Genomic DNA, 20,094 nt, shown 5'->3' on the forward strand with positions numbered 1-20,094 from the left:
TATATGGACTAATAAATTCTCCCGTTTCAAATATGCTTTCTTAAATGAAAAAATATATAAATACTTCTATAACTGAATAAATAAAAAACATACGAGAAAAAAAAAACTTTAATCTAAGGACCCCAAAAATTTGAATGGCCTAGGGCTCCGCTTGCGCTTAATCCGGCCCTGTATAAACCTCTCAAAAACAACCTCTCTGAGCTAGTAGCTCTAAGGTAGATTTCTGTCAACCTCAAAGCAACCTCAAGTGTGAATAAAACAACTTCATACACCTTTATTCTAAATCTCGGGAAGTTGATTTCAATCAAACATCAAATCAAACTTAACATCTCAAAACAACTTCAGATGAACCTCAAAAACACTTTAAATTTTTGTAAGAGCAAATAATGGTAGTAATAAGAGTACAGTAAATCCAAATATTTTTGGTAATAATAAGAGTACTGTAAAATACCGATTAATTTGGTTTTGTCATTTATTTAATAAAATTAAATTGAAAAAAATATTTTACTTATATCAATTTGTATGTGCATTTTTCAAAATAATCATTTGCTCAAATGAAATAAAAGTACAAAAAAAAAATTTTTTTCTTAAGTATCATAAGTATATAAGTTTATCAAAATCAGGTTAACAACAAAAATGATTATCAATGATGTGTTCATTAGAAATTAAGAAAATTTAACATCCAAGGTTTTTGTTTTTATTAAGTCATAAGATCAGACCACTGACAATATATTAATTCATAAATGGTTTATTTTGACCTAAAGTCTTGTAAATCATGACCAAAAGTCTTGTCTTATTTATCAGTATATAATAATCATTATAAAAAAATATTAACTATGCGAAAAGCGGGCCTCATAGTGGTCCAAAAAGAAAATCAAAAGGAAATAATATGAAAAAGTCAGGATCAAAATCGGATTAAATTTGGCACAGAATACTAACATAAAACAACAACAACAAAAAAGTCAGAAAGAAGAATTAATTAAAAAGTTATAATTTACAACACTGAACAACTAACTACCTATGAAGTTATAATTTATAGTCTGCTTAAAGACACATATTTGGACTGCCCCAAAATATATAAACAAAAATTTTATTCTGAAAATTAAATAAACTTTTTTTTAATTTCAAAATGACCATATAAAGAAATTTTTATAATTTTTTTAATTAGAATACTGAACAACTTACATTATTTCGTAAGGATTACAAACTTAAAATAATTTAATTTACTAAACTTGATGCGAATTAAGCATTTAAATAGTCAAACTTCAAATAGTTACAGCATCTACATATTTAAGAATAAATCTGCAGAAAAATAAAAAACATAATGTACCTAAAACGTAGAGAAAAAAATATATATAATATATCTAATCTTCTATTATTTTATATCTTTCGTCAAGGAGCATAAGGGACAATAAAATTAAAAAAAATGGCGATAAAAAAACAACTATCGGAAAACACCTGAGGATATGGTTTAAATAGTATAAAAATAATTTCCATTACTACTAATTGCATTTTTGTTCCATAATAAACTAAAATAANCATAAGGGTCAATAAAATTAAAAAAAATGGCGATAAAAAAAACAACTATCGGAAAACACCTGAGGATATGGTTTAAATAGTATAAAAATAATTTCCATTACTACTAATTGCATTTTTGTTCCATAATAAACTAAAATAAAAAATCTTATTTATAATTTACAATAACAAATGAAATTGGCGTTTTAGAGAGTAAATACACTTACTATTATTTAAGCAAATATGCATATTTAATGCTAAAAGGTAAATGTCTTTCTTTATGTCTTTAATATTTTATCTTCTATACTTAACTAGCATTAAAATTCAAGTTAGTAACTCAACACGTTAGTAACTAGAAACAAGTTGCCAGATCATAAGTTTTTGCAAAATGCAAGGAAAAATTGCAATAAAATCCACTGGGGCGCTGGGACGTTATAACCTCCTTAAGAATTTCCCAGTCCGGTAAATTTTGCTTGGCCATTCGTCATACTTACGAAAATTCACTTTCTCTAATTTTATTTAGAAAACACAAGTAAAATTAAAAACAGCGCTTCTTGCTCTGTTTAAATTTCTATTTAATTTACGGAAATGAAATTGTAAAACTCCGAGGATTAATTAAAAAGCTGAAGGAGTAACCTCTTATATAATTAAAATAAAGTGTAAAAAATTTCAAGACATTAAAATTGAGATATTAAATTAAACTTAAGACAAAAGAGTAAGAAGCTCGCTCGAAAAGAACTGCATCAGAGTTTTCTAGGGTTACGACCAGAAACAGAGCCCTCTTGTGATTATAAAAGAAAACATTACGAGCTTTGTGTCGATAGAAATAACGTGTTCATTCAATTAGTGGGAGGCTCTTACAAAATCTCGTCAATACAATGAGAGAGAAAAAAGGTTAAGATTAATTGCGAATTATTTATTGTAATTTTAAGATTGCGAAACTGCGAATTATTTATTGTAATTTTAATCATTATTTATTTCATTAATTTCGATCATTATTTATTGTAATTTTATTTATTGTAATCAAACTGCGAATTATTTATTGTAATTTTAAGATAATCATTTCTTTTTCATCTGTGTATATACTGCTTTTATTTTATTTATTGAGTGGAAAAATTCGGCATAAAGCACGGGGAAAAAAAATTCTGGAAAAATTACAGTACCTAAAAAAAAAAAATTTAAAAAGCATAATTTTGATTAATAAAACCAAAATAAAATAACCATTCATATGGTAATTTTTCCATTCATATGGTTCACAAGAAATCTTGATTTTCAAAATTATAGTTTTTTTCACCACACATTTAGTACAAAATATAGAACTGAAATATTTATTTAATCGAATAAACAGCTTTTATGCCACGCACTAAGGTATCATGATAAAATTACCAAATTTTACCACATTTATGAAATTTTTATCACATATTATAAAACCATATTTTATTGTAAATTTTATCAAAATCATTACCAAAATGCTGCGGTAAAAATTAATGCGATTTTTGGTATTCCAATAAGGCAAGAAATACGGTTAACACATTTGGTAAAATTTTTTTAGCTTCTACCATACTTTTTTTCTCAGTGAGTCTCGTTTACCATATCAGTATCTACTTTATTAAAGTTCACTTTTTAAATTCAATAAATAAGTTAATTTTAAATAAGTTCAGAAATTTTTCTTTTAATTAGTTTTTTTATTCTTTTTAAAAATTTTAACCACTGAAACTATATTTTTATTTTAAAATACGATTTTTAGAATGCATATTTTATTTCTATTCGGTATTCGACGACATTTGCTGATTAGTAAATAGTCTGTTATTCGATTTGTAAGACAGATAAAAATTATATCTTCATCTTAGCAGCGAATCACTTACGTTCTGTTGTTATATTTATATATAAAATAGTTCATAATTATTTTTTTTTATTCACTAGAATAAAAGTAAAGCATTTCCACAACAGCCCAGGGTGCTAGGTTATTCATGTAGGTAAAGACTCAACGATGTGGCAATTGCTGATTGTTACAATGTGGTAATCATTGTTCACAGGCAGCCTTTAGCTCCCAGACAAACTGGTACCCATCGATCTAAAGCTGGATGTGATTCAAGCCACCACTGGGGATCAAACTTCAGTTCTTCACAACTGTTCAGTGGCCTACCCGTTGACCAATCGTGGCTCACTGACTAGAATAAGTGGTTGAATGAATGGATGTATGAATGAGTAGCCCCTATAAACGGGCGTGACGTATGGATGTGGCAGAAATTGAATTCTTGGCCATAGAGAGCACCCCTTCCTTAATGGCCAACGACAACAACTGAAGGAACAATTAAAAGCTACAGGGCCGGGATAGCCTGGTCGGTAGGGCGCTGGGCCCATATCCAAGAGGTCGTGGGTTCGATCCTCGCCGGCCGAAGACTCCCCGTGTAGTAAATGGTGACTGATGCACGTTAAATCTGTCGAGTCTCAAAGTCCTCCATGTTCCCACAACAAATCAATACCTCTGGGGGTACTGATCCAGGAGTTTCCTTGTCTTCTGGATTGGTTCAAAATTACAAGGCTACGGAGTTGAACGTAAGTAGTCGTAAACCCATGAAATTGGGTCGGCTGTTCAACGACGGTTATAAAATAAAATAAAATTAAAAGCTACAAAATTTATTATATTGAATGTATGTAATTCAAACTGAACTACACTCAGTTGCTCGACAGCCCATAGAGGTCCAAGGCCTACTGTGCCCATCTCAGTTTTCTTGACCTTGGACTCTGGGGTGCAGTAGCAGATGTTCCGGTCAGGCGGTAAGCCGACGCAGAATCCCCAGTGTTTAGTTCCCAAGCATGCTTGGTACTAATTTATCACCCACTGAAGGGATGAAAGGTTGAGTCAACCTTGCCTGGCTCGAACCCAGGACCTGTGGCACGGGAGCGCCTAAAGTAGTTCCTAATAATTGTTATCGGGTAGAGTATTTAGCATTAGACACTTCATAATTTTCGCTGATAAATTAACTAGTTATACCTTCCTTGCAATTGACTTCAATAATGATTCATAAGATATAATATACTAATTTTCCTTTTGTTTCTCATTTAAATATTAACTAGCATTCCTTTATTAGTAGGTTTTAATTACTTCTTTCTCGGGAAGAAGTAACAAAGTATGTATAAAAGGAAGTAATTACGGAGCAGGGAGCACCCTAAATAATAAAACTTGCTCTGTAATAGTAGGCATTGTGAACCAGCTTTATAAAAAGGTGCACCTATGGTCTTTTTTTAAACTAGGTAGTTTTTATAACTGGGTAATTGCCCACCATAGAACATTTATTCTAAAAAAAATATTAAATAATAATATCTTATTGATATCAATAAAATTTATCTTGAATCTTACATTTAGAATTTTAATTTTCTCATATTTTAATTTCATTTAAATTTCACAGCAACAACTTGACTTATAATTTTTTAGATCTATGTGTTTAAAAATTCTGATAATTTTTATAACTCGTATATTTTATCATTAATAAAAATTTAATAATAATACTTTGTTACTATGGATGTAAAAAAAAAAAAAAAAATATTACGATAGATATTTATGATTAAAAAATGGAGAAAAATGCCCATTCTGGGCTCACTGTTTATTAATTTAAGAGACAGATTTAAAAAAGAAAAATCGCAAACCAGGTGAGGGGAAATGGTGAGTTATATTGTGTTCACTAACAGTGAATACAATATAACTCACCATTAATGCCCACTGATGATTTTGTGATTGAACATATTAATGATTTTCTAAGATTTGATAAAACACTAACTTATCACTGTTTAAACACAAATTCACTTAAATATTCAAGCTGCAAAGTCTGGTCATTTTGTTTTAATGTGCTTCATATTTAATAGTTAGAAACAATCTATTCTGATACAGGCATTAAGTATTAATAGTTATAACATAATTAGTTACTTTTCTTAATTGCATTTATATACAAATCTATGATAAGATTTTTGTTATTATTTTACGGATGCGTTAAAATGCAGCTTGAAAAGTCTTTTAATATTTCTCACAGACATTCATGATTGACAGAATGAAGAACTATTTTAAAGGATATTTTTAATAATTTGTATTCATATAAAATATAAGTATCATATGTTTGCAGAGGTCGAAAAAAACTACATTATTTTTGTAGTTTACTACAGTTACTTTGTTACAAATGCAGTTAACAACTTTTTTTTAAAATTAGTGACAAGTTCACTAGAACTCTGCTGAAAAAATTTACATATGTTTTTTTATTCAAAATGGTTTTGAATAAAAAAAAATTGCCTATATTAAAGACAAGAAATTATTAATAAGCATTTATTCATGTTTACATGAGACTTCCGACCACTGAATGTTTCAATAAAGCATTAAAACTCAGTAGTTTATTTTTTTAATGAGAAAAAAAAATCAGAAAATAATTCATTAAAATGGAATTCCCCAGTGTTTTTTTTTTAGGAGCACAATATCAAAATACATATTGATAGTTTGTTTGTGTTGATTTTTATAACACTTGGACAAGCCTAGCACTCTAGTCATTTGCAAATTAAGTCGAGAAGGTACGCTTTTAGTTTAACAAGAGAGCACCGCAAAGGCGAAGCTTCCCGGATAGATGACAGCACCATTCCTTCAAGGCCACTTCTACAATTTTTACATAGATCTGATGGGGAAGGAATTTTTCATTTCATCACTGTGCCCAGGGTGTTGTTCGATGACCGACCACATGATTTTCCGATTCCACAGATTTTATGAGCATGTACATTACATACACTGGGTGGGCCTTAGCAGAATCGATGATCGAATCCCTGTTCCTCCAAAATCCAATTCTCTAATAACAGGGACACCATAGCCTTGATGGCTTTCTAAGACTTATTAAAGACTCCTTTGTTAAATTCATTGTTTCAACCCATAAAACAATGAATTAATTCTTAACATGAAAAATTTTAAAAATTTTTTTGATTACTGAAATTTATCAGCTGAAAAACCAGTAAAAGTTAAGATATTGCAAACTTTTAAGTTTTTTAATGGTAGTCAAATATAGGATTTATAACATATTTCTTGCTTTAAAAAAACTATAATAAAATTAGTTTGACTTCCACTAAATATTAATAATTCAGGCCTAAAATAAAAGAGCTTAGAATCCTGCAACTAAATTTTAAAGTATTGGCAAAGCATTTTTTTAAAAAATGGCACAGTTTTAAAGTTCATTTTGCTTTTTTTTGCTGCCAGTGGGAAAACTGTTGTCAACAATAAATAAATTACTAAGTAGGAAACTAAACGGAATATCTACACTATTTTCTTATATTGGCAAAATATAATTTTTATATTACACATTGCTGTCACTTCAATGTCATGTCGTATTCAAAGAATTTTTTTTTAAAAAGGTCTCTCATAAAAAGTACTTTGTCAACTACAAATATTGATCATAAAACACAAATAAATACAAAACCATTTGATCTCAAATGGGATAGCAAATGCTGAATTTTTGGTCCAAAGGAGTGATACAAGGTTATCTTGCCAAATTTAATAACATTTTTTAAGAGGTTTGACACTAAATCAAAATAATTACTAGTTAAATTTATAATATACATCCCTTGCAGCATTTAAATTTATTATCTAAATAATTAACTAAATTATAACAGTTACCTTGTTATTAATCTTCATAGTTAACTTCAACACACTATTTATTAGAATGATAAAATTTTCAATTGAATGTATTAGTCCTATAGTGAATTTTTTTTTCTTCAGTGTTTTTCCAATATTTTAAAAATAAAAATGAGACAATATATTTTTCAATGATTTAATGCCAACATATATACAGTGTAAGTCATCAAAATAAAACTTTAAATTTTAATTTTGGGAGCAAAATTCAACTTTCCTTTTCTGACTTAAGGAGATATTTTGAAGTATTCTCATACACAACAAAAGTTATAGCTGTAGCAGGAGTTACTTTCAACATATTTGGCACAATTCCTTTGTAGTAACCTTTTAAACCTTCAAACCTAAAGGAATATTTCATTACAATATTTCACATTTAACAAATATTATAAGCATAATTAAATAAGATAATTAAATACAAAGTGTGTATTACAAAATTATTTCTTACTACTTTGGTGGAAAAAATTTAAACAAAGTAGTTTTTTAATTTCTAAATGCTTTTTATTAAGTTAATATTTTCATAAAACTAAACAAAGTACAAAAAATTATTCAGGATGAAATTTTTTTTATTTTTACAATTTACATATACACATTTACATCAATCTTATATTTACTAAAATGTTTCCAACATCTGTATTAGACAGCGTGAAGACCAATTATCAAATTCTTATTTACTAACACATCTCTGTATAATGACAATAAGTACTGTATATGATAATAATTACTGTGCAAGAAACATAATATTGCAGTTGGCAGACAACATTAAAATGATATAGTACATGAAATTTATTTTAAATTAGAAGAGCACTCATAAGCTTTTAGAAGGTGATTTCAATAATAAAGAATTTATTTATCATACATTTTTAGTATGTAAATATCAATTATATAATTGATTTTTAGTATGTAAATATCAATTATATAATTGATTTTTTGATATTAATCATTATTTGAAAGAACATTATAAATAAATGGTTTAATAGCATCTCTCTTATCTTGAAGGCATTTTAACTCTAACATCACCACCTTTATTTATAATTTATTAACTTGATTTCATTCATATATTAATTAGTATATTAATATAATTAATTTATTAATTAGTATATTAATATAATTAATATATTTATTAACATAGTGATATACTAATTAATATTTTAAAATACAACACAAATTGTTATTCATATTCAAAATTACTATATAAACAATATACTTTTTTTTTTAATATTAAGTAGGGTGGTATACAGCCTAATCATTAAAAGGCTGAGGACTAAGACAGTATTATGAAGGGTGAAAGCCTTGTGACTAGTATGATTCAATATAATAAAATTTTGTTCACTAATACAGCAGAACAAAGTATAAAAATTTTATAGTAATCATAAAAGTTAAACAAAAAGTAAACTTCTTAAAAAAATTAGGATGAGACTGATTTTTAAGATTTTGATTTAACAGTTTTTAGCTCCAAACCTTCTACATTTTTTGGATTGCATAGAATATTATTTAATTATGGCAAAGCTACATAATATTTGATAAAATAAAAAAATGGAAAGAAACAAAAAGTAATGAAAAGATTATTACATAGGACTATAAATATGCAATGCAAAGGAAAATATCTTCAAATATCCACTGAAAAAAGATTTAAAAAATATTATTTTCCTGAAAGGACATATAAATTTAGATCAATAATTTAAAATTTATTTATTTATACTTTTAGAGTTGCTTTACTTTTCATATTGACACATTTAGACAGCCAAAAATCAGTGTACTATATTATTAATTACAATGTTAAATATTTCATTAAAATCATGCAATACTTCATTAAAAGTACCTTTAAAGTTTTTTTTTTTTTTTCATTTTATAAGCTTTCTTAAGATATATATATTTATAAATATTATATCTTTCAATTTTTTTTAAAAAACAGAAGCTAAAAATAGATTTTAATTTTAAAATTTGGAGTCCAGCATAAAACTCTTTAAAATGTAACATTTTAAAGAATTGTAAACTTTCTGTAGGCAATAATGGCAGAAAGTCGAAATAGGAAAGATATTGCAAATAAGAGATCAATATTGAATATTAGAGCTCCCTTAGAACCGCAGCACATGGACAGCAATTCAATTTACATGCTATAGAGCGCCAAATATACTGAATATCAAAGGTGGTACGCAAAAAATTACGATACATTGCCAGGATGTGTAAATTTTCCACACAAAAAAAAATAAATAAATAGCTATTAGCAGATTTATGTAGACAAAGTAAAACAAAACTTTTTTTTTTATTAAGGGGAAAATAATTATTAATTAAAATATTGATATAGAAATTTTGGTTTTAATTCTTTGTTAAATTATAATTAATTAACCAACGAATAATGGTAATATTTTCTAATTATAAATTCATTATTTTTTAAGCATATTCGTTAAATAGATTCATTTAATTTTAAACAGATAAGTAAAGAGGTACCCAGAATTCAGAACTCTTGTGTCTTAAGAGCCCGTAGTTTCCAAAGTCTAGTGAAATCATTATTTTGGGTAACAATATCTTACACAATTCTTTACAAATAGCTTCACTATCATAAAAATAAAATAAAAAACCTGGCACAAAGCATATTTATTTTTAAAATAAAACAATATAAGTAAAAGCTTTTTGCTTTTGTTTCACATTATAATACGTACAAAATGAGTAAATAAATTTATTCACCATATTCTATTATGCTCCTCCATTTTTTGGCAGTTAGCAAAGCTTCTTTTGAAAATTCTGCTACTACCAATGAAATGAATATATTAACTTGAATGCTTAATCAATTTGTTGGGAATAAACCGTGAATTTTCTAAATTTCCTGACCAAAAAAACTTGGTTTATTCCATGCACTGCAAGTCTAGCCATCCCTGAATTTAATAAGCGTATTGCTAAAATCAATTTTATTTAAGAATATGACAAAGGATTGTCTTAAAAGAAAAACTCTTAACAGCTTCTTTTTTTTCTCAATTTAGAATCAGATGGTGTGAGAGGAATAGTCTACTTAGAGGCCCTTTCTCTTAACTCGATATACATTTGAACTTGAAGGAGAAAATTTCAATTAGAGGTGAATAATTTATTAAAGATATATTAGGGGCATACGAATAATATTTTAATTCCTTACCAAAAAAAGTTTTTTTTTTATTTTAAAAGATCTTAGATAAGTATTCTTAAAAACAGTCAATAACAAAAAGCAATTAGCAAGCAACTTACACAAAGCATTTTTTAAAAAGAAAATATGCAAGAAAACTGACACAAGATCAATATAAACTTTAAAGATACAAAGTTGGTAACATTAATTTGTTATCTTCAAAAATTTATATAAAGACAAACAATAAAAACTATAAGCAAATCCAGCTTATAACAAAAGAAGGAGAAAAAAAACAGAAAAAGAAAATACCTTAAATACAATAAATGCATAACACACTAACTATTTGAAAAGCACAATGATTAAATTTTGAGTAAACATAAAATATTTTGAATTGGAATAACTAAGAATGTAGCCAAAACTTTCTCAAAATATCACACTTTTTGATTATCAAATAAATTTCTGAGAATAAGCTATAATTTCTCTTTCTCCCTCCCTCTCTCTTGCACTTTAAGGTTTAAAACAGATAGACAAAATTATTTTCACTGTGTCTAAGATTTACAAATAAAGCTTCATATCAAGCTAAAAAAATTATATTTTCACTTTAGAGAAAATAAAGCAAATAATATTCATTGGTTACTTAAAATTGCTTATAACAATAGGATTGCAATGATAGACAAATTATAATATATACTGTATAGCAGTAAAAAAACTATACATATTTGTTTAGAAACAAAACATGCTTAAAGAAAAAAGTAACATTTTGTATAAAAAACAAGCAACAACAAAAAATTTAATTCAATTCTTATTCTTTAATTAAAAGTATAAAATAATAAGATTAAATGTAAATTGTATATTTATATTTTTAATTATTCTGAAAAAATGAACTAAATAATAAATTGGAAATTTTATTGAAGGAGAGAATATTTTATTTATAATAAAATTGAAAATTAGGAAGTCCTTTTACAAATTGTGAGGAATAGGTAGGTATGAAGATGTACTCTCTTTAGCCTGTATAACTGATTTATGAACAAGAACTTACAAAATATTATATATAAATAATTAATAAAAAAAAGCATTAAAAATTCTTTTAGTATGTAGCTTAAATAATATATTATAATAAGTTTTGTATCAGTAAATTCTTTTATTAACACAATTATTATAGAGTACGACTTATTTTGTTACATTATTGGATCACAGAAATATATAAGATAGAATTTGTATAGGTAAAATCTATTTTCTATCATTATAATAACTTAAAATTTATTAAATGGCTTAACTGATGCATAAGAAGTTTATGAAAATAACCTCTTAAATTTTACTTGCGAATAGTTGCTTTAATGTTATCTAGAACATTGAAGAATTTTTCAATAATAAAATAATGTAAATATTATTATTAAGTAATAATCACTAATGAAATAAATTAATTTAAGAACACAGGCATATTTTATTATGCCGGATACACAGTAGCTTTCAATGATACAATCTGATGTATAAAATTCTTTTAGTAAATTATGATTATTTTACAATTATATAAAGATTAGAAATTATATATATATATATATATAAATATATATTTACACAATATCAAAATTAATGATAATTAAACAATTCTAAACATAGAGTAAAAAATTAATATAATAAAATTAAAAAAAGTTAAAGGAAAGAAAATATTTCCAGTCCTTTTCAATATGAGTATAAAACATATATAAACAGATTTAATTGTATTTTACATAATAGATACAGTTCATTTGAGTATATTGTCTGACTATAAACTAATCAATAATATTGAGTATTGTTAAAGGAAAAATAATGCCTACTACAAACAAGGCAACAAAGAGAATAAATTAGCAATGTATCATTATAGACTAAGAATATTTTTATATTATTACTATAGAAAATAATTATTACTATAGGATAATTATGGTAATAATAAATATTATTACTATAGGAAGCTAAATATAGAAAATAATTTCTATGAAATTTTCATATCTTTGAACACTATTTTTACAATTAAGTTTATATTACTTTAATAGAATAAACAACAGACTCCTCAATAGCTTGTCTAAAGGGAAAGTATAGTTTAATATTTTATGTTCCTAACATCTAAAAAAAGTTTAATATAATAAATAACCTTTATCACAGACAAATTGATTTGTATGAAAGGATAAAATAACTAAAAGCTTTCTCCTATCACCAACTTTTCTTTAAAGAAGGTAAGAGAGCATTTATTCTTATTTGAAGAAATAATGATATATACACCAACAATTTTACAAAGTTCTATGAGCATAATTTGGTCATAGAACATCTTCATCAGGTAACAGAGTTTCGGGTTCAGATGTATTGGTCAGTTTCTCATAAATGAGGAAGACGATACATATGTTTGGTGTTACATGGAGGAAGTATGCTGGCAAACCCTTGTAAAACCCACGCACACCTTCATACCTAAGGATAAAGACATAGCACCTGCCTCATGATCAGATTAAATAAAACACTTATATATGATATATGTTCATTATAAAAATAAAAGAAGTTATGCAGTGTTTCAGAATCATAGAACACTGGGAAGAATAAAGAATAAAAAAATAATGTTCCCCTGGAAAAAACATCCCCACTGAAATGAATCTTTTAAAAAAAAAAAATCTTTATGCATAAAAATTAGGAAATAAACAAATGGAAATAAAAATAAAACAAATAACTAATTATGCTAGTTTTAAATTAAAACTATCTAATTTTATACATTTATTTCTCTTACTTATAAGTTGAAGGTTATAATTATTTACTTGTAAGTTTTACTATGAGCTAATAAAACGGTAAAATTGAAATTGAGCTACGCACATAATTCAGCAGGTCTATATTTTTGAAAACAGATAATGCTATTTGAAATATCAAAATGACCTGATTTATATGATGTTTTTGCTTATGGAAAAGGAAAGGCATTGTTTAATATTGGCTAAATTGTTTGTTGTTTTAATGTGCGACAGCAAATGAACTGTCAAATAAGATGCAATGGAAATTTTCTAATTCTATGGCAATTTTAATTCTTAGAAAATATTTTTGTCATTTCAAAGCTGATTCCTATATTCACAGAATCTTTCAGCTCAAACAAATTTTGTTTAATACAGGTGCTCTCAAAATAAATTAGAAGCTCTCTTGCTCTCTTTCTTAACAAATCATGGAAAACAAATTAATTGTTCATAATATTCAACAGATGGTTAGATTTTGGTGGTGTTGAAATGAATTCCTTGTACATAAAACCCTAAGTTAGATCTAAAATGCCCCCCCCCCTGTGGCAGAATTTTTTTGAGCTTTCTGCAACAAACCTCTCTAGCACTAATATCTTTCTGCAAGATGCTTTTAATATTAACAAATATAGATGTTACTAACTAAATTTTAAGTAACAAAAACATTGTGTTCATAAAAAAAACTTATTTGAATAAAATAAAATTGTATTTAACTTTTAAATTAATATGCAATATTTTCGTTTATTTTAATATCATGGGTGAGATTCTCACATGTGTGAAAAAAAAGAAAGATTCTCACACACGTACAAAAATGGCTAAAGAAGAAAACACACTAATTGTTCCCTTTTTCGAATTTCGTAAATCATAACATCATAAAAATAAAAAAAATAATAGTGCAATTCGTAGTAGTGACTACCGATATAAAGATCGACATCGAAATTCAGCAAATTAAATATACCACGTGGATTAACGGGAATATCCAGGCAAAATGACCGTGTCAAATAATGATTTTATGAATCCGCAATTCAAGCTGTAATATCGGTATATTTCAAAAATTCACGAGAACATAAATAATAACTGAGCAATGAAAGACATCGAGATTTTAAAAAAAACAAAGCAAAAATGCGTAGCAATAACTGTCTTAAAGAACGATTGAAATACCTCATAGATTAAGGAGAATATCGGCCTAAAATAAGGGCATCAAAAAAAATTTTCTGGAGGAATAAAAATCTTCCAACATTTCTGCAGGAAAGAAATTTTTTACTTCATTATTCTATATTTTTCATTCTTTACAAATAAGAATAGAAAAATCATGAACATTTCTTTCTCTCCGATGTGCGAAAAAAGGCATCTTTTAATTATAATTTTAGAGACACAAAATTTCTGTTGAAAACCAAAAATTTTTACTACTTCTGAAAAGCCAAATTTTTTACTTCCTAAGAGAAAATTCTTTCTGCAAGAACTCTGTAATATTCCGCAACAATGTTACCATGTTGCCGCGATTCTGCCACGAGGCTAACTCCTAAGTAAAAATTTACTAGTCACTGGATTTTTTTCCAATTTAAAATTTATTGGCAGCTATTTTGAAAAGAAGAAAAAATAATAATACTTCCGGTCGCCACATTTTGGGTCGGCCTTTTTTTCCTTTTGCCAAACACACACACACACTAAAACTGAAAACCATGCACAAATCTTTTGTTCAGACGGATTTTAGTTCATATTGTAAACTCACCACTCTACGTCTGATGCTAAAACAAAGCTAAGTAAGAATCAGAAAACAAATATGGCTAAGGTCAGAAAACAAAAACAGCGACTAGGATACCTTTAGGGTTACAAAACCTATATTTATTTGATTAAGAAAAATTGCTTGAGAGGTATCATAGAGTAAGAAATCACTTCAGAAATAGATGCCAAAATTTTATTAGTGTTTACCAATTCAAGATTTCTGTCAGGGATTCTGCTTTTTAAATTTTATGAAAAACAATATGAAATTTCACAAAAATTAATTTTATCATGAACAAATGTCTTTTTCTATGAAATATAAAAGTATACAAAAAATATGTTAGTGTAAAAATATGTGAACTTTTAAATATAAAAATGAGTTTTTGATATTAAACACATGCCTTACATAAGTATAAAATTTACCTAGTAAAATACAAAATAGAATAAAAGCCACATTTAGAGAAAAAAATTAAGCAGTTTTAGTTGGAATTTTGCTAAAAGTCTCTTTAAAGATGTTAATAGTTTTGTGAAGGGTCTCCTTTAAGCAGTCAGAATTTTGGGAAGGAATTAATTATATTATTTTTTCTTTCTACAGTCCAGTTGTGTTTCACAATTTGAAGAAGCAAAATTAATTTTCTTTTTATTTAATATTAAACACACACGTAAATGTCTTTATGTTGAACTACAACTTGCAATATTTATTTTAACTACCATATCAATGATTGTTTTATTTCAGATACTGCATTTATTCTTTAAATACCTTTAATAAAAATGTTTGTGCATATTAAAACAAATTATGCTTTATTTTTCAATATTCTGTTAGTTGATATTTTAAAAAATTATTTTAAAACATGATTTCGTGAAAATTAACATACAGTTTTCAGAAATAAATTAATATGTAAAACTTTTTTGTAAATTTATAATGCTGTAATTTCACATTATGTTAGTTTTATTTTGGCCCACAGAGAATATTAAGAACATCAAATGTAGTTATATAAAACATATAAGAATATTAGATTACCTCCATGTCCTTTTAATTACTTCCAAGACACCAGAGTATTCTTTATACTGATCTTGAAGCCTTGCTCTAATAACCTGGTATGGATAAGTTACACTGGCAGCAAAAAGTTTAGACAAGGCAGCAAATGACAAGTATTGAGCTGTACCCTATAAAAAGAAAATATAATTAAACCTCAAGTAACCTAACATAAATTATGTTACTGAATAATTTCATTGAAGTAGAACCTTGATTACTACACATACTGTAATAATACTATAAAAAAGGCAGATAAAGGAACTAATAATGATGAGTTAGGTTTTATATTGGCAATGGAAGTCTTGTGCCTAAGAAAAACTTCTAATAAATTTCTAGATTAGTAAATAATAATAAGCATGCTAGGTGCAAAAAATTTACAACAGAGTTGTGAGGAAAAACCAGGGTTACTTGGTTTAAATCAGGTTTTGGTTTAAACAGGGTTTTATTCGGTTTTTATTAAACAATAGGTTAAATAATACTTTACATTCTAAATTAAAACTAATTAAACAAGTATTAAGCATAATCATGAAAACTTTTTCAACTATTAGTAAATATAAAAAATAAACAATTAAAACCTCTTTCCTTCCATAAACATGGAAACAAAATAAAAAAAGAATATCTGAAGATTTTGAAAAATCTTATATACTACTTCACATTTCAAATTAACATGTAAATAAAAATGCAATATCAAAATGTTACATAATAGTAATGTATGTAAAATAATGAGTTTCCCTTTGTTTGCCAATATAAATGAAAATGTCAAATTTTAGAATTATTTAATGTCATTAATCAGGTATATAATCAGGTACCTTATATATATCAAATATATAAGGAAGAAATTGCATTAAGAATTATTTTACTACAATGAAGCTTTACGTTTAACAATATTCAATATATAAATAATGTAATAAATAAAAAATGTACAGTGTGCTAAAAAAATAGACTATCCTGATGAATTTTAATCTAATGAACGGATCTTAACATTCTAGGACACAATCTTAATTATTCGAAGGGCTGATCTCTATTATGGTAATTAATTAGTTTAGAGGATATTTTAAGTTAAGAAATCACATACAAAAACATATTTTTAAAATGAAGAAACATTCTATACTCCAAAATGAAAGAAGTGACTACAATTTGGAAAATATGGTCAAATTAGTTTGGTCAGGAAAGCAATCCAAAGTTCGGACCCCTTAATCTTAGTTTTACTTTTTGCATAATTTGCTATATCTCAAGAATTTTCTAAGCAATTTGAAAAATTTTAGCACACAATAATAAAATTAGTTAATACAAAAATAATTTCAAGCAAAAAAATAACTTTACTGAAGACTTATTATTTTATTTAGTAATAGTCCAAAAATTTTGAAATATAAGGTATGCGAGTTCATGAGAAGTCATTTTTTAAAACTCTATTTCGATTGGATTAAAATTTGTATTTTATCAAATATTAAAAATTATATTCCACTGATTTTTCTCAAATTTTGTATTTTATTGTGCAAAATTACATTCTTTAAAATTTAAAAAATTGTATACCAAAGATTTCAAAAATTTTTCGACTGTTAGTAAATTTAATAAAAAAAACAATACATTTGCATATTTTCAATCAGCTTTATAAGTTCTCATGATTTGGCGATATATGCTAAAAGTAAAATTAACATTAAGGGATATGAACTTTGGACCGCTGCCCTGACCGAACTATTGAATTTATATTTCCGAGATTCAAGCTACCCACTAATTTTTTGAGGTCAAAAAGCGGAATCCCTTAAAAAAATTTATGTTTACTCAAAGAAAGTATGTTTTGTGTCTGATTTCATAGTTCAAACTATCATGTGCACTAATTAATTAGCATTTTTCTGGTCAGCCCTTCCAACCATTACAATTGAGTCCTAGAAAGGGAAGATACCATCATTAGATCAAAAGTAATGTCAAGTGGTCCTTTTTTGTGCACTGAATATTATTTTGTTTCATACTGCATTATTTATAAGCACTGTTATGCTTATAAAAGAAAATATTCAAGATATCTTTTTTTATATTCGTGTATTATACTCTTTTATATGAGCACTGTATTTTAAAAATATTAGAATCATTAATAAAAATATGCAGATTACATAGAATAAAAATTTATTTGCACTGATAATATTTATTTACACAGATGACTAGAAAATATTTCTAAAAATAAGCTGAAAAAAAATAACTTTTAGAAAAACACCTCATTTCCATTTATGGTTTTATTATATTAACCATAATGTATTGCTTAGTAGAGAAATTTTTATCTAAACTTGTTCTGCAATGGGATTTTTTTAAATAACTTTAAAAACTATCAAAACATAGATTTGGCAATAAAATTTATTTTTTTTTAAATTACTATATATTTAATATATTTTAACAAAAGAGCAATAATATGCCAAACATTTAAAAACTACATATCACATATAACATTAACCAAGCTTGGTTTTCTGGAGAGAAAAAAAAACGGTTGTTTTAAATCAGACTGGTTTAACCAATCAACCCCAATTTAGGTATATTGAAATTGTTCATAAACATATTTTTAAAAAAAAAACTTCATATGATAGTTCTGATAGTGATAAAGCAGATTATGATAATGGTAGTACTATACCTCATGCAGCTGCAAAAGACATAGCAACTTAGTAATTCGATACAACTAAGCTCTCTTAATGCTGTAAGTGGTTTTATAAATCATGAAAAATGAATGTTATTCAATTACATTATTACAAAGAATCAAAAATATCTACTAGAAAATGACAATTATACTGAAAGCAAAAATGTATCCCAGACTTTTATTTCAATTTTATTTTTGCATTGTTATTTATGATTGAAAAGTTTAGAAAAATTTTTTGTTTAATTTATTGTAATAATAAATGTATAAACTGTATAAATTTGAAAAAAATTGACTTGTAAAGGTCTCACTATCTCCGAATTTTAAATTTCTGACCAAACCTATCCTGGTCCTGAGGGTTATGGATAATCAGGTTTCAACAGTATATTTATTGAAAATAAGATAGACATCTATTATTACAGTACAGAATTCAAAGTATTTCTTCGTATTTTAATTTTAATGCATATAATATTACTCCTGTAAATTGTAATCACAAAAAACTGCGAAAACTATATGATAAGGACTAAGCTTTTAACATATATGCAAAAAAAATTATGTAGTTACACCAAAAAGTACATTAAAAATATACTTGTCTTTACCAGTTTATCATCAAGTGGGAGATGATAATAGCTAATATACTTTTTCTTCAATTCTTCATAAGCCATAAATTGCAGGGCACCATGTGAGACCCCAAACATGCCAGGTACAAGACCCTAAATATAAATACATTATTTCCTTCAGTGAGAATGAATTTTGAAAAGCTTTTATCAGAGTATGACAAAAATCATCAATAAAAGTAAATTAGTGCTTAAGGGAGCCTAATAATTATTAATTTACTAACATATGGTAAGAAGACCAAAAATTCAAAGTCACATTTTTATAAAGAAAAAATTAAAAAATTTCAAGCCTTATTTTTTTAATAGATCAAATGTAATATCAAAATTTCCTTCCTTGAAAATAAAACAAGTAATTGAAAATGCTGTGAAAAAGAAAGTAAAAGTTTTACAAGTTGATTCCAAAACTAATGAACAATAAGAAATGATAAAATATCATAAAAAAATGAAAGATATCATTTTTTTTTTCCTCATCTGAGACAAATTAGCTGAATTTGCTCTGGAAAAAATATCTCCTAAAACATTTACAGGGAAAAGAAAATGCACATTTTAAATAGTAATGAACATTGGGAGCAGCATATGAAGCTGTTTTTTTAAATGAAAATACTGATTTTAAGATTCAGGGGTCTGTCCAGACATTTTGTAAAAGGTCCGTTTTCCGTGAAATTTTGAAAAAATTACTCACATTCTTTCAACCAGGGTCCGCTTTTATGAATTAGTGCAAATAGGGTCCGTTATTGCAAAAAAAAAATTTTTCAAGGAGTTTTGAAATTGTAAAGACATACAAGATTATGCTCAACACTGTAAAATTATAATTAAAAAAATTAAATTTTAAAAAATAAACAACAATTTCTGCTTCTAAATTAGAGAAGCAACATACAAATATTTGGTATTTAGCCTATACTGCTGAACGCAGAATATTAATTTCGGACGAATAATGGAAGAATCGTCTGCCGAAGACAAAACTTAATTCGTTTATATCCATCTTTTTTGTTTTCCGCCCTGGAAAGGGTTTATTTGATTAACAAAATAATAATGAAGATAAACAAATTTGTGAAGGGTCCGATTAAAAGAAAAATCATTTTGTAAAGGGTCC

The 20,094-nt window shown here is 26.3% G+C and overlaps 1 protein-coding gene and 1 long non-coding RNA gene across 3 annotated transcripts in view; both read right to left on the minus strand.

Annotated features, from left to right (window-relative positions):
- LOC107457334 (uncharacterized) overlaps positions 1-1,941 on the minus strand; it is a 28,944-nt gene extending 27,003 nt beyond the window's left edge. Inside the window, exon 1 of the long non-coding RNA XR_001585817.3 lies at positions 1,743-1,941. This is a non-coding gene — a long non-coding RNA (uncharacterized lncRNA). The remainder of the gene's footprint in view (positions 1-1,742) is intronic.
- Positions 1,942-7,299: 5,358 nt separating this feature from the next.
- The window catches only part of LOC107457338 (solute carrier family 25 member 32), a 28,357-nt gene continuing 15,562 nt past the window's right edge, over positions 7,300-20,094 (minus strand). The window contains exons 5-7 of one of the 2 annotated variants that reach the window (XM_016075480.3): positions 18,984-19,097; positions 15,753-15,898; positions 7,300-7,515 (exon numbers count right to left, since the gene is read on the minus strand). In XM_016075480.3, coding sequence (XP_015930966.1) covers positions 7,383-7,515; positions 15,753-15,898; positions 18,984-19,097 — 393 coding nt within the window. In that variant the 3' untranslated portion in view covers positions 7,300-7,382. Of the gene's footprint in view, positions 7,516-12,447; positions 12,711-15,752; positions 15,899-18,983; positions 19,098-20,094 lie in introns of those variants that run through there. The other variant, XM_016075479.4, reaches the window with a different exon arrangement.

Source organism: Parasteatoda tepidariorum, chromosome X2 (genome assembly GCF_043381705.1).
Source record: "Parasteatoda tepidariorum isolate YZ-2023 chromosome X2, CAS_Ptep_4.0, whole genome shotgun sequence".
Lineage (NCBI taxonomy): Eukaryota > Metazoa > Arthropoda > Arachnida > Araneae > Theridiidae > Parasteatoda > Parasteatoda tepidariorum.